Genomic DNA, 14,860 nt, shown 5'->3' on the forward strand with positions numbered 1-14,860 from the left:
TCTAGACTCCAGCCTAACGAAGAGAAGGATTAGGGTGACATGACAGCTGCCTTCCAGTGTTTGAGGGGCTATGAGAGAGAAGAGGTTGATTCTCCAGAGCACCCGATGCCAGGAAATGAAGCAATCAGAGGTGGTCTTCAGCAGGTTCTGAACAGTTCTGGTAGCAGAACCAAGCCACGCCCACAGAACCGGTAGTAAAAAAAAATGGAGTCCCACCACTAGAAGCAATGCTTTGCTAGAGAGAGATTCAAACTGGAACTAAGGAGGAACTTCTAGAGAGTAACAACACTTAATCAATGGGACGCCTTGACTCCTGGAGTTCTGGGTGTTCCATCACTGGCGGTTTTCAAGAAAAGATCGACACCCATTTGTCCAGGGTGGTGTAAGGTCTCCTGCCTTGACAATGTGGTGGGACTGTCACTAGAAGACCTCCAAAACGCCCCTTCCAGCCCTGCACTTCTGTGAACGCTGATCAGGTGGGTAGCCACTGAGTTTTGGGGCACAGCAAATTCCGTGGCACAAGGTAAGCATTGCTTACCTCAACTTGTAAGTCGATCAGTAAACCTAGGGATCTGCTTTTCTCTTCTCTGTTTCCCTAATCAAACAAATACACTTGGGGAATTTTACAGATCATACGTAAAATAGACAGCAACGGAGAAACTGGAGTCGTTGTCCTGTAGTGACATATAAGATCTCTGCACCAACTCATTCAGCTGCAGGGACTGATCTCCAGATGACAACCATCTGCCTGGCATCCTTTCCAGTTTCTGCACTGAGCGGGCCTTTGCAATACTTACTCTTGTTTTTGCTGCGTTCCCATGACACGGCCTTGGTTTCATCATCTCCGGCCTGTGAGAGAGACAGCCACGCGGCTGCAAAAGCCGTGTTCTCCCGTTTCTTCTTCTGACAGCCTCCAAGAGCAGAGTCTGTCTGGGGAATCCATTAAGCTTTGACTCCCATTCCCTTGGAAGGAGATCAGGTTGCTGGCAGAGATAATAGGACAGAAATTGGCAACGAGGATGCTAATGTAGTTTTCTCGCCACCCCGATATGGATCCAGGATGCCATCGGCTCTTTCTCCTGGCCGAGGCAAGGTTCCTTTCTCCAATTCTGACCCAGAAAAGTATACTATAAGATAAAACCTACTGCCCCAAGGCATACTTTTGTGGTGACATCATAGTCAAGACAAAGGCTGATGGAATTTCCATGATCTTTCATTTCAGTGGGAAAGCATTCATCGGGTTCTTTAAGGTGGGCTAGAGGTAGAGAGACAGCGAGTTTTCACAGATGGGAGACCTCTTTTGGACCCAGGATTGACAGGATTCCAGGAGAGCATCAAACCATGTTCAAAAGCAGGCTGGAAGAACCACCAATGTACACGGGGAGCCATGTTTCCCTCCTGCTCCAATGTGCAGCCATGGTCTTGCGAGTGTCAGTCAACTGCCAGTCAGGCTGATCTAAACCTCAGAGCCAGGAATCACTCAGCTAGCTGACCTGCACTTCAGTGTCTATTATTGAAGGATTAAAAGTCTGTAGAGCAAGGGTCTTCAAGCTGTCTGCAAGGAATATCAATCCTTCCATTCTCCACCACCCAGTCAGAGCTGAAGAAGCTTCTTGGAGGAGAAGCGAAATATCTTCAAAAGAAAAAAGTCCAGTGGCCTCCTGAAAAAAGCACCTTTGGGATTATGCAGGGATGCACGCTTCTGTTTCAGTTCCCAAAAGGATCAGTCAACCAGCCTAAAAATGGAACAAATATTAAGTTTGGTCCAGAAATTCCTATTCTAGGATCATCATCTTCAGCTAACTAAGGAAAAAAAAAAGCCAAACTGACGAGCTTGCAGCAAACTCACTGCTAAGCTTCTCAAGTAAAACAAGCTGACCATCTGGGAGAAGTGGCTTGTCTGTAGACACGGATCCACGCTCCCAAGTCCCAAGTCCCCATGGTTTGGCTTGGCCTGTAATAAAGCCAGATACCAGACCCCAAACTCTCTTCCCAAGGCTTTCAGTTAGAAAGGCGTATCAGCTGTTGCTGGAATGCAGCCGCTTGTATGATCTTCGGGTCACGTAATAAAAAATTAAAGAGGCTGAATTTTTAAATTTCCTAACAGCGCAAGTTCACTCCGTGGACTGTTTCCTCTCCTCCTCTGGGTGAAGGCAGTCCCTCCCGAGGAGGCAAAGGCAAAACCACTGGAAAATGTTGCCAAGAAAATTGTAGGGTTACCAGGAGTCAACACTGAGTCAGATCAAATAAAGCTAATTCCATCTTCTTCAGAAAAAGGGAGACAGAACATAGAAAAGACGATAATAGGGTGGAAAGGGACCTTGGAGGTCTTCTAGTCCAACCCCCTGCTCAAGCAGTGGACCCTCTACCATTTCAGAGAAGTGGTTGTCCAGGCTCCAGTGATGGAGGACCCACAAGGCAAGCCATGTCAGGAGTTGCTTGCTCTCACCATTAGGCAATTTCTCCTTAGTCCTAGGTTACTTTTCTCCTTAGTTAGTTTCCCTCTATGGATTCTCAGTCCTGCGGGTCCTGGTTGTTCCAAAGATGCTCTTTTCAAGAGGCGACTGGACTTTCTAATTTTTCTCTGAAGACATTTCACTTCTCATCCAAGAGGCAGACAAGACAGACTCATCCCCAACAACCTGTGCCTGTGCTGAATAGTGAAGAGACACCGAGCAGAAAACATCAGCGTTGAAGAAGCTTCTTGGATGAGAAGCAAAACGTCTTCAAAGAAAAACCAGAAAGTCCAGTTATCTCTTGGAAAAAAAAATGCACCTTTTGGATTTCCATCCATTGTTTTTTTGTCTTGCCGTTTGGTGCTTTGGGAAATAGTTTGACTCCCTCGTCTTTGTGGGAGCCCCTCAAATATTGGAAGGCTGCTATCACGTCTCCCTTGGTCCTTCGGTTCATTAGACTAGACATACCCAATTCCTGTAGCCCTTCTTCATACGTTTTATCCCCAACTTCCTAATCATTTTCGTTGCTCTTCTCTGCACTTGTTCTAGAGTCTCAACATCTTTTCTATATTCTGATGACCAGAACTGGATACACTAATCCAAGTGTGGTCTTCCTAAGGCTTTGTAAAATGGCACTAGAACTTCACACGATCCTGATTCTATCCATCTATTAAGGCAGCCTAGGATGGCATTTTGGCTCCTGCCACACACACACACACACACACTTCTGGCTCTTATTTAAGCGATTGTCCACTAGGACTCCAAGATCCCTCCCACAGTTACTGGCATTGAGCCAAGTTTCACCCAGTCTGCAGCTATGCGTCTGGTTTTCCCCGCCTAAGCGTAAAACCTTACTTTTATCTACACTGAATTTCATTTTGTTAGATGGGGCTCAGGGTTCAAGTCCGTCAAGATTTTGTCTTCTGGGGCGTGGGCTATTCCTGCCAGCTTAAGTGTGGTCTGCAAATTTGATGAATTCCCCTATTATCCCCTTGTCTGGATCAAACCTTTGGGTGCTCCACTTTTTACCTTCTTCCATGTGGATGCAGTTCTGCCGAAGACTACACAGGGGGGCGGGGGGGATACGATTTGGAAGCCAGTTACAAGCCTATCTGGTGGTGATGCTGTCTAACCCACATTTTTCCTAGCTTACCCAGAAGTAGCTTTATGGGTCCACTTTATCAAAGGCCTTACTGAAATCTAAGTATGCTATGTCCACAGCGTTTCACTGATCCACTAATTCAGTCACTTTGTCAAATAATGAAATCAGATTTGTTTGGCATGATCTCTTTTTGAGGAACTTGGCAAACTTTACAACATGCAAACTTCACAGCTTGGTAGACTTCACAATTTGTTGCACAAACTAAGGAAAATGCCTGGGAAGATAAAGATGAAGATGGTTATATGACAACGCAGAGTAAAAAAAGAAAACCCAGGTAAGCTCCTGGCCTCGGAGTGCAACACGTCATTTTCCTTCTAGGAGCTCCAGGTGTGAGGGCACATGTCCTCCTCCAGCATTTCCCCCAAAACAGGCTGAGGGTCTGCAGTCACCCAAGGAGTTCTCCTAAATGAGGGTCAGCCTGAATTTGGGGCTCCCCGTTGCTTGTCCAACACCTTTGAACCCTGGACGTCATCTCGAAGACGTTGAGCGCTCTCAGATGCGTCCTTGAGCGCAATGGCTTTTTGAGGGAGAATTTTAGTATTGTAAACATTTCATAATTTAGCATTTAGGTCTTAATTTAGAGTTTCTTGCGTAATGTTTTAATAGTATTGGTTTTACATGCGTTTTTATTCACTTTGTCTTGTTTTTTTGCTCACCTATTAGTGATTTATTTCTCTTGTATAACAGTACAGCTGTTAGGCAAAAATTTTCTCAGTCACCCTAAGAAAGGATCTGATCTTTTGGATGGGACTTTTTATAATTTTGTTGGAGGGGCTGCACAATATTTGGGTCCTGCCGCAACTGGTGAAAGAATGATTTGTAGGAGAAAGATGCTTTTGTTGGAATAAAAGCAATTTGGAAGATGTGGCAGATTCTTGCAGCAGCTCAAAAGCCTGCAACTCAGCAAAGAGGACGTCACCTTCGATCTACCGAAAATAGATGACTGCTTTTCAAACAGGCTTTTTAACCCACGGTCTAAATCTGAAAATTCATTTTGAAATCTTCAATCTGACCATTTTTCGAGTGATCAAATACTAACCTGTTTGAACAAAGCAGGGCAAATTTGGCAGGTTCACTTCCAGTTTTTCAGAGTAAGTGCTCCCTCCTCCTCCCCCGCCCCCCCATCACATAATACGATGCTCCATGTTTTCGTGGGGTTTGGCAAGAGCACCTCAAAACTGCGAGGGCCGCTTGGGAGGAAAAGTTTGTTTTGCCACGGCAGCGCAGCCTTCCTCGCTGGAGCGCTTTCCACACTCCGAAAGCCTGCCGCTTCTGACAGCCGGGGCTGGGGGAAACCCTGATGTTGGCACAGCCCCTGGTGCCAAACCTCTGCTCCTAGCCACCCCATCCCCTCTCCGCTTCCCTGCTCCTGCACCTCCTACTACAACCCACCCCCGTCCCTCCCACTTCCTTCTGAGAGCTGCTTCTGTCAGGAGTGGGAAGAGACTTGTGGGATAAGCAAGCTGCTTTTCACCGAGTTGGACCTCGGCTTCGCTTTGGAGCCTTCGGCGTATGGTCTGACCAGGCAGCCCCGGACATCTCTGGGTCCCCCCATGGAGACCTGCCGAGGGGTGATGGTGGCCTGGGCTGTCAGCCTCCTGACAGGTAAGCCTGCCTGACCTCTGCAGCCTCCTGGGAAGACCTGAAGGCTGGGAGGGAGGAGAAGGTGAGGGGGTTGGCAGGGGGAGTGGGCTCGCTGGCTCTCTTAGCTGTTCCCTGACAGATGCCTCTCCCGGACGCTCGGATGAGGATGCTCCCTTTTTTTGCAAAAGGCAAAAGACCTCCCCTTCTTTTCCTATTTTCTATTTCTATTGCAGCTTTGGAGTTTGGCAGCTGGATAATTCAAAGATATTGATATTTCAATGTGTTGCTTTTGATACTTTCTTTGGACGAAGGAGGGAAAGGAAGGCATCCTTCAGGGAGCTTTTAAAGTGCTTTTGCTCATTCAAAGCCGGGGGTCCTCACGGGAGGCTTTGAGAGGGTTGGCTAATAAAATTTGCGGTAGCCACCTTCTCGGGGGCTCATCATTCTTCTTCTTCTTCTTCTTCTTCTTCTTCTTCTTCTTCTTCTTCTTCTTCTTCTTCTTCTTCTTCTTCTTCTTCTTCTTCTTCTTCTTCTTCTTCTTCTTCTTCTTCTTCTTCTTCTTCTTCTTCTTCTTCTTCTTCTTCTTCTTCTTCTTCTTCTTCTTCTTCTTCTTCTTCTTCTTTAAAGAGGCAGCTTGGCCCCCACATATGGGTTCGATGCACAGCTGAAGGCAGCGTATTAAGTTACAGAGGAAGGGGGAGAGGGTGAAATTTCAACTTATTATTGGCCGCCTTCCTGCAAATTTAAACACCATTGTATAGCCAGGGCTGGGGCAGGCAGGATGTTCTGGCTGAAAGCAGAATTAACTTTTTCTTTCTTTCTTTCTTTCTTTCTTTCTTTCTTTCTTTCTTTCTTTCTTTCTTTCTTTCTTTCTTTCTTTCTTTCTTTCTTTCTTTCTTTCTTTTTCTTCTTTCCTTCCTTCCTTCCTCTCTCTCTCTCTCTCCCCCCCCTCTCTTTCTGTTATAGTTGACATCTTTTTGTGCTCAGTTTCACCTCAAGGAGCAAAAACACCGTCTTCTGAGACTTTAGAACAACAGGGGTGGAAAATTGTCTTCTGGTTTTTGGAGAGAAGTTCTGCTGTTTGTATTTGTGGGAATGATTTGAAAAACGACTCCTCATTTTTTTCCAGGCTGAGGAGAATTTGAAGGCTGGAGCACAGCAAATTGTGACTTAGAGGGGGAATGTGCTTCCACGTGGACAAATGATTGTGTTTTGCTTTGCCACCAAGCTGATTTCAGGGTTGGCCTTTTTTTCTCTGGTGTAGCAATTCTGCAGATTCAGGGCTTAAAGACGCTGCACTGCCACTACCACAGTAGCAACCAGACCAAGTTGCGTTTACATTTTGAGTGTATGCTTCATGCTTAGTATCTAGAGATGCATTATTTCAAGGGATCGATTAACAGGGTGTAAGTCTATTTTTATTTTGCTCCCCGTTTGCTACTGTGGTGTATTCACTTTGTACCGTAGCCCCAGTAGAGCTGACTGTGAAGGCAGAGTCATCCAGGGCAGCCAGGATCAACTCAAGGGCTGTGAGGTTTATAGACATAGCCTCTGTCAGATAGATAGATAGATAGATAGATAGATAGATAGATAGATAGATAGATAGATAGATAGATAGATAGATTTATTGTCATTGTACTCAGAAACCTGAGAACAATGAAATAAGGTGCTCTTCCACAACATACAACTGAACACCAAAAGACATATACAAATAACAATGTAAAACAAATTAAAACAAATAACAGTTAAAAACTGTACAACCAGGATATATATATATTAAGGCCACCAGATTCATAACTCTGCATTTAACCTGATCACAGCACTTGGGTAAAAACTACATTTAAATCTACTTGTCCTGGCTTTCAACACTCTATATCCTGTCCTCATTCATATAGATGTTTCGGGTGAAAGAAAATCGGGCAATCTGCTGTCATATTCCCACCTAGTAATTTTTTCTCCTACAAATTATTTAGGGATGGGCTTCTCAGAATGTCACTCTTTAGAGCAGGATTTCCTCAGCCTTGGCCGCTTGAGGATGTATGGACTTTAGCTCCTAGAGCTCACTGGGCAGCCATGCCGGAGTCTTCACATCTTCTAAGGTTGGGAAACACTGCCTCAGAAACTTAAATGCAACTTCTTGGTTTTATTCAATGTGTATTCCCACCCATCTGAAATCGTCGACTTAGAAACTTAAATCTGCAGGACTAACCCGTGAAAATTGTTGGCTGCTTGCTTTTCCAGCCCCAATAATACATCTTATATTTCAAATTTCCCAGTCCACCACTGCTTTCCTGTCTCTTTCAATAATTAGGCAAGGTTGTCCATTTGGGAGAAGGAAGGTGTTTTTTCTTCTCATGCATTACAATGACTGGAACTGTGGATGGTCCATTTGAGAACTTCTGCCCCAAACATCCTGCCTTGGCATTGCTTGTGGGGCATGGGGAGGTCTCGGTGATCTTTATGGTTCCCTCCAGGGAGCAGGTGAAGAGCTGCAGGCAGAGTCTGAAGAGGTACGGAAGAAATGAAGAACACATCTAAAGGGTTCTTTTAATGAAGAATCAAGCAGGGGTGTAAATCGAAGGATCTCCTCACAGTCCAATTTATGGGAGAAATAAAACACACAAAGAAAAAGTATATGGTTTTATGTTTCTTTGGATCATAATATAGACCACCGCTCCTGATGTTATCATTTAAGAAATTCTGGTCTAAGACTTGGGAGGTGATCATGAGTTGTAGAAAAGGAATTCAGGGATCATTCTCTCTACCCACCTGTCCTAGATCGTAGAATCATAGGACTGGAGGGGGCCTGGGACATATTCCAGTTCTACCCCTTGCCCAAGACAGGGGTCCCTATATCTGTGGCCGAGGGAATTAGGTATGTCTAGCCTAATGAAAAGAAGGAGTAGGGTGACATGATAGCAGTCTTCTAAAACTCAACAGGCAGGGATAGAGATGAGGATTGACTTGTTCTCCAAACTACAGGACCTCTCTAGGACTTCACCTTGGAACCTAACAAAGCTGGCTGAGGAATTCTGGGAGCTGAAGTCCACAGGTCTTAAAGTGGCCAAGGTTGGAGACCCCTGCTCCAAAGCACCAGACGGCAGGGCACAAAGCAATGGGTTGAAGTTCATTAAAGAGAGATCTAACTTGGCACTAAGGAGGTATTTCCCTAAAGTGAAAGCAATTAACCAATGGAACAGCTGGCCTCTCGTAATTGTGTGTGCTCCGTCAGTGGAGATCTTCAAGAAAAGGTTGTACACTGACTTGTCCAGGATGGGATAAAGATTCCTGCCTCCTCCCTCACTCTGTCCATCTGTTGGAATGAAGGACACATATCGACTGTTGCCATTGGCACTGTCTCTAAGGTGGCAACCTCAGAGACCACCCAAAACCTCTGCTTCTCAACCGCAGCAAATTAAGGCTAGCTGCAGAATTCCGGGAGTTGAAATCCACACTCTTAAAGCTGTTAAGGTTGAGATACACAGACCTAAACACACAGCTGGGGCTGACTGTTTTCTCTAGCAGGGAGACTCAGGCCTGCCAGCAGCCAAGTCAGCAGCAGCCCCCTCCCATCTGGCTGAGCCAAGCAGCCCCCCTCCCCACCTCCAGCCCCCAGCCCAGGCACCTTTCCCCTGGGCCGCTGCATTTCTCCCACGGCAGTTTCTCCTGTAATATATTTTTTGGATAGATTCTTGGGTGCTGTCAAACATTTCTTTTGCCAAGGAGGAGGAAGAAACTTATTTATATGTGTCAAGCTATGTTTACATGCCTGGCTTTTTTGTGCCAAAATGATGGAAATAATTATATATTAATATTTCAGTGGTTTGCTGGCAAGTTTTGGAAATGCTAATTCTTGACATTCCAGAGAATGCAATAAATAACGCAAAAACTTTTACAGCAGTGTTTTTCAAACTTGGCAACTATATATATATATATATTTTCTTAAGTTTTCGCGGGTACTTGCATGCATGGTATTCAGCTTTGTTTGGGTATTTTCCCACGTCATTATAGTTGTGCTTTTAAAGTTGTAGCAACGTTTCGGCAGAATCTCATCTGCCATCATCAGGCTTCTGTATTGTGTTCGTCTGTGAGTCAGACTTTTACAGTTGTTTCAGTTTTAAATTTGGGGCTAGCCTACTGCTGTCCCAGAATGGTTTTTTCTTCATCCTGATTGGTTGGGAGTCTTGGTCTGTGTTTACTGGTCTTGGAGTTTGCTGTGTTCTGCTTGATTGGTGTTTCTAATATCTTCTGTCTGTTTTGTGGCTTTTTTTGTCTTGATTGGCTGGCAACATTGTGTTCCTGTATTGGAGGATTTTAGTGCAGCTTGGCTCCAAGTAAATGGACGGCTATCATTAGTTAGGAAGCTAGGTTTCATCTGGGTGCCTGGTTGGGGTGTGTTTGAGCTGGAGGTATCAGGGGGATCTGTTTGTGCCCGGGTGCTTGTCTGGCTTGTGGTGTGGAGATTTTTTTGTTTGTGAGTGCAGGCTTCCAAATGATTGACAGTCTGGTGGAATCATCTCTTCTATTCATGCTTTCAGGTCTTTTTTCAATCTCTATGGCTTCTCTGATAATTCTGTGGCTGGGGTTTTCTATAGTGGCTAGGGTTTTGGTGCCATTGAAGTTGATGCTATGACCTGTGGCTTTCGTGTGTTGGACTAGTGAGGAAGTGTGTTCCAGCTTTTTTACTGCATTTTTGTGTTCATCCAGGCAGGTACTTATTCTTCTATTGGTCTGTCCAATGTATGTGGCCAGGCATGATGCACAGGGGACTTCATATATGCCTTGGTTTTCCAGGTCAATTTTATCTTGGGGTTTCTAAGGATGGCTGCTATTTTTCTGTCTGTTTGAAGGCAGTCTTGATGTGATGCCTATGTAATATCTTACTGATTTTGTCGACAACCCCAATATGTGATCATATTTTTCTAGAGCTTGTGTTTCAAAGTGTTTCATGTAGAGGTTTGCGATGACAGGTGAGAGGGGTGACCCCATGGGTGCTCCTTCTATTTGTTTGTATTTTTGTCCATTGTAGATGAAGTATGTATTGGATAGGCAGTGGTTGGTTAGATCTAGGAGTTGAAGTCCACAAGTCTTAAAAGCTGTCAAGTTTGAAGACCCCTGCTGCAAAGTCCCCATTCCCTCCCCACCCTACTAACCTGCTTTCCAGCTCCATTCTCCTGGGCAGGGCAACCAAAGGAGACCCAGCCGATCAGCTGGGACTCCATGGGAGGCTGAGAAGAGATGGAGTTGGCGGGGCCACTCAAAGGTGGTATTGGCCGGTTCTCTGAACTACTCAAAATTTCCGCTACTGTTTCTCCAGAACTGGTCAGAACTGGCTGAATACCACCTCTGGACCCAGTCTTTCTGAATGGATAACCAACTCTGCATTTCTAAAAGCTGGCCTCCTCAGTTTCTGCTTGGGGCAGAGAGACTGGCGCTGATTTCTGCCTCTCTTAAGATCCCCCCCCCCCCAATTTCTCCTTTAGGGGAAATATTCTATCCTGCCTTGTTAATATTCCCCAAAATATTTCATTCTCTAGGAGGTGGCTGGGCACAGACTTTCTACAGCCCCCAAAGTCAGGTTTGCCTTCCCTTCCCATAGTTTAGCTAGACCCCGTTGGGGCCAGGATTTCTTCTTCAGCCTCTCCTGGCTCCCTGGTGGGGAAGGGAGAAACTGGCTAGGGTACTTTCCTTTTCCAAGGGCATTTTGATATTCCAATTCAGCGTTACTGATAGCTCGTTGGTCTGTTCCTTGTCCCTGGAATCAAAAGCAGGTTTGATTCTGGTTGTTGTGGAGTGGCAACGCGGGGAAGCATCAAATTATTCTAACAAAATTACCGTAAATCTACTGGGGTGCAGCATTCAAAAGCAACATCGGTTGTAAGCTGAAGGCGTTGTCAGGTGCATGGAGAGGCTGTAAGAGAATCATTTGAAGTTTATGGTCTACCCAGCAAGGGGATAAGATTACGCTCTGATAGCCCAAAGTTGCTTTTTCAAAAGGCGACTGGACTTCCTTTGTTTTTCCTTGAAAATGTTTCGCTTCTCATCCAAGAAGCTTCTTCAGTTCAGATGAAAGTAAAACACATCAAGAAAGCCCTCAGAATGTGTGGCTATTCCAACAGGGCCTTCATATAATCCCCCCAAAAGACCAAGCAGGAGCTCCTCCACTACAGACAAAGAAGAGAACAATAAAAAAAAACAACAACATTGTCATCCCATATGTTGCAGGAATATCTGAAAAGCTCAGGAGGGTTTTCAACCAATACAACATTTGTGCACACTTTAAACCAAAAAATACACTACAGCAGAAGCTTGTCTATCCTAAGAATAAAACACCCAGACACAAATTGAGTAATGTGATATACACACAATGCAATTCAGAAAGACATGTGTTTCGGAGGGGCAAAACAACCACTCCTCAAATGCATGGCACAATACAGGAGAACAAACCCATCAGGACAAGATTCAGTGGTGCATCTGACTTTGAAAGACAAAAGTCACTCTTTCGGAATGTGCTGAGATGAGTAGATTGACATTTGAAATTAGAGAGCAAGAGGATAAACAATTCTATAAAATTTGGGAGCTTTTCTATCAATGGTTGGATGATAAAATACAATAATAGAATATTTAGAATGTTAGATAATAAGGAATATCTTTGTTTTTCCTTTTTCTTTTGTTATTTGACATCATATCTATAAAGTGTTTTTTAGGATAGATTTGGTATGATTATATGATTTGTTATAGAATAAACTACCTAAATTATAGTTATCTCATAAAGTATGAATGAATAAAATCATAGTCAAATGATTTTTTAATAGTGATACGAGGATATATAAGTTTCGACTGATAATACGAGTTATTATGTAATATAACTGTGATTGAGACTACGAAATGAATGCACAAAACTGATGAACCAACCAACACACTGTTTGTATATATGTATGGAAGAGAGCTGATGTTTTTATGTTTTGTTTGTTTTGTTTGTTTTTTAAAAAACCAATAAAATTGTTTTTTTTTAAAAAAGTCACTTTTTCGAAGATAGCAAAGTCCACCAATCTGGACAGAGAGGACCCCTGGGTTTGAAAGAGGAATCAAAGAGGCCATCTAACAGACTTTCACAGATGAACAGAGTTGGAAGGGACCTTGTAGGTCATCTAGTCCAACCTCCCACCCAAGCAGAAGACCCTACACCATTTCTGACAAATGGCAGTCGAATTTTCTTTTGAAAGTCTCAAGTGATGAAGCTCCCACGGCTTCCGAAGGCAACTTTTGTTCCATGGGTTGATTGTGCTACGTTAAGAGTGAACAACCCTCTCTCAACAAAGGGGGAAGCATACGACACCACCTGTCTCCTGTTTAGAACACAGTCCTTGCCGTAGTTCCAAGAAGGTTCCACATCAATCTGTGCTATCCAGGGGACTCTGAGGCACAGATGAACCTCCAAGTGGCCTCAATGACTCTCAGAAAGAGTGCCAATGACCAGATGACTGCAAGGAATATAAATCCTTCCACCCTCCACATTCAATCAGAACTGAAGAAGGTTTCTTGGGTGGAGAGAAGTGAAATGTCTTCAAGCAAAAACAAAGAACGTCTAGTTGCCTTTTGAAAATCTCCATAGATCGTGATACCTTGATATTTCTGGTCTGGGAAATCAAGGCATCCTTTGTCTGTTTTTCAAGAGGGTTAACAAAGTGGTTGAAATGGACAATTTGGTAGGAAAAAAAACCAGTTGCATGTGACTGGTTTGTGCCCGTTAGAGCAGACCAGGTAACTAAAGCCATGTAAGTCAGGACCACTTTTATTGAAACAATGGTAGAACAGAATCTTGTAAATCTGGATAGGCTTCGCTCCTTTCTCTCTTCATCTTCATGCAAACGTGAATGTGGCTACTCTGAGGCATCTTCGCATATTGCCTTCTTGGCCCAAGCTCAAGATTTTCCTATCTGACCACTGCTTTGGTATTAGAGTGGGAGCTGTGCATATTATCTCGAGCAGAAATGTCCCTTTTCAAAAGGCCCACGCAGGGCTGTCCACAGGGTGGGGATGTGAGGTTAAAAATCATCCAGATGGCGGCCATGATGCCCCTCCTCTTTTTAAGGTCTTTTAAAGCAAAAAGAAAGAAAAACTCCTTGATCACATGGTCACAACCGCCATATGCACTTTTTAAACAATCCTCTTGTAAATGACCTTGGATTTGAGGTATCGCTGGCATATCTCGTGCTGTGGGACATTTTAATCCTGCTGCTGTGAGGTTTTATAGAAGCCAGGCAGGAGGAGTTGCCGTTACAAATCAGCTTGGATTTTTGCAAGCAGAAGCAAAAATAATTATGGCTTCTAAAAAGGAACAGATCCTTTGTAAAAAAAAAAAAAAAGGTTCTTTAAGGGGTGGTATGTGGCAGAAAATTGTAAATAAGGAGCTGTATCATTTTCATTTAAGGAAAAAATATTTGACCAGAACACTTTTTAGAATTGATTGATATTCATCAGTTTGGTCAAAAAGATTATCTGAATATTGAAAGATTTTGTTCATTGAATCAGGTACGCAGTATAGTCAGTCACTGAAGAGTTGTATTTTATAATTCTGTGCATTTAAAAGCATTAAGATATTTTATGTACAAAACTAGTATTTATAATTATGAGTTTTATGAGGTTTAATGTCAGAATTGTTTCTAATGTTGCTGGTGAGGAAAATATCAATATTCCTTGCAACACCTGTAAACAGTTATTGCTTTTATGTATTTAATAATTCATTAATGACATTCTGGACACTTTCTGCATTTTTTAAAAATGGGTACATCACAGTCCCCACAATGCTTCTAACACCCAGTTCACAATACTTAGTCATGTAGCACCCTTCCAAGGGTGGTCCAGAAACTGGGCCCCGTCTGAGAGCTCCTTCTCTGCACATCAGTTCAAGATGCCCACAGCAAGTAATTCACACACATTTTCCATGAACTTGCCTGGTCCTACATGAACCTCAGAACTGCTGATATATTCACTGTCCATAATTGTATGTGCCTCAACCATTTATGAGGTGGTTCAGTAGCAGGATGCATCTCTGGTATTGAGGAATTGCTATGGTGATTTGTTAACAATCAGTACAGACCATATTAGGATACTAAATAAAACAATATAAATTGTAAGATACAAGCAATGACGTTATAGTCATAAGATGATAAGGAAATAGGTAATAGGGAAGATGAGAAGAATAATGGTAATACAGCCCTTCTAGGTAGTTTGACATAGAATAGAGTAGAGTAGAGCAGAGCAGAGCAGAGCAGAGCAGAGCAGAGCAGAGCAGAGCAGAGCAGAGTAGAGTAGAGTAGAGTAGAATAGAATTCTTTATTGGCCAAGTGTGATTGGACGCACCAGGAATTTGTCTTTGGTGTAAATACTCTCAGTATACATAAAGAAAAGATACATTCATTAAGAATCAAGAATCATAACGTACAACACTTAATGACAGTCATGGGGTACAATAAGCAATCAAATCCTACTAGGAAACAGTCAATATAAATCATAAGGATACAAGCGACAAAGTTACAGTCATACAGTCACAAGTGGGAGGGGGTGGGCGATAATAATTTTTACCTCCTGTCCAATAAAAAAAATCATTCTGGATTTGTAACAAATGATTCTACACAAAATCGGATCTTTTTCA

General features: G+C 43.4%; 1 protein-coding gene and 1 long non-coding RNA gene across 2 annotated transcripts in view; both read left to right on the forward strand.

Moving 5' to 3' along the window:
• The window catches only part of LOC148124708 (uncharacterized), a 147,353-nt gene that overhangs the window by 28,735 nt on the left and 103,758 nt on the right, over positions 1-14,860 (forward strand). The window lies entirely within an intron of this gene.
• The window catches only part of ITGA11 (integrin subunit alpha 11), an 83,869-nt gene continuing 73,995 nt past the window's right edge, over positions 4,987-14,860 (forward strand). Inside the window, exon 1 of the mRNA XM_026709400.2 lies at positions 4,987-5,223. Coding sequence (XP_026565185.1) covers positions 5,172-5,223 — 52 coding nt within the window. The 5' untranslated portion in view covers positions 4,987-5,171. The remainder of the gene's footprint in view (positions 5,224-14,860) is intronic.

Source organism: Pseudonaja textilis, chromosome 13 (assembly GCF_049901715.1).
Source record: "Pseudonaja textilis isolate UNSWEBS1 chromosome 13, rPseTex1.2, whole genome shotgun sequence".
Lineage (NCBI taxonomy): Eukaryota > Metazoa > Chordata > Lepidosauria > Squamata > Elapidae > Pseudonaja > Pseudonaja textilis.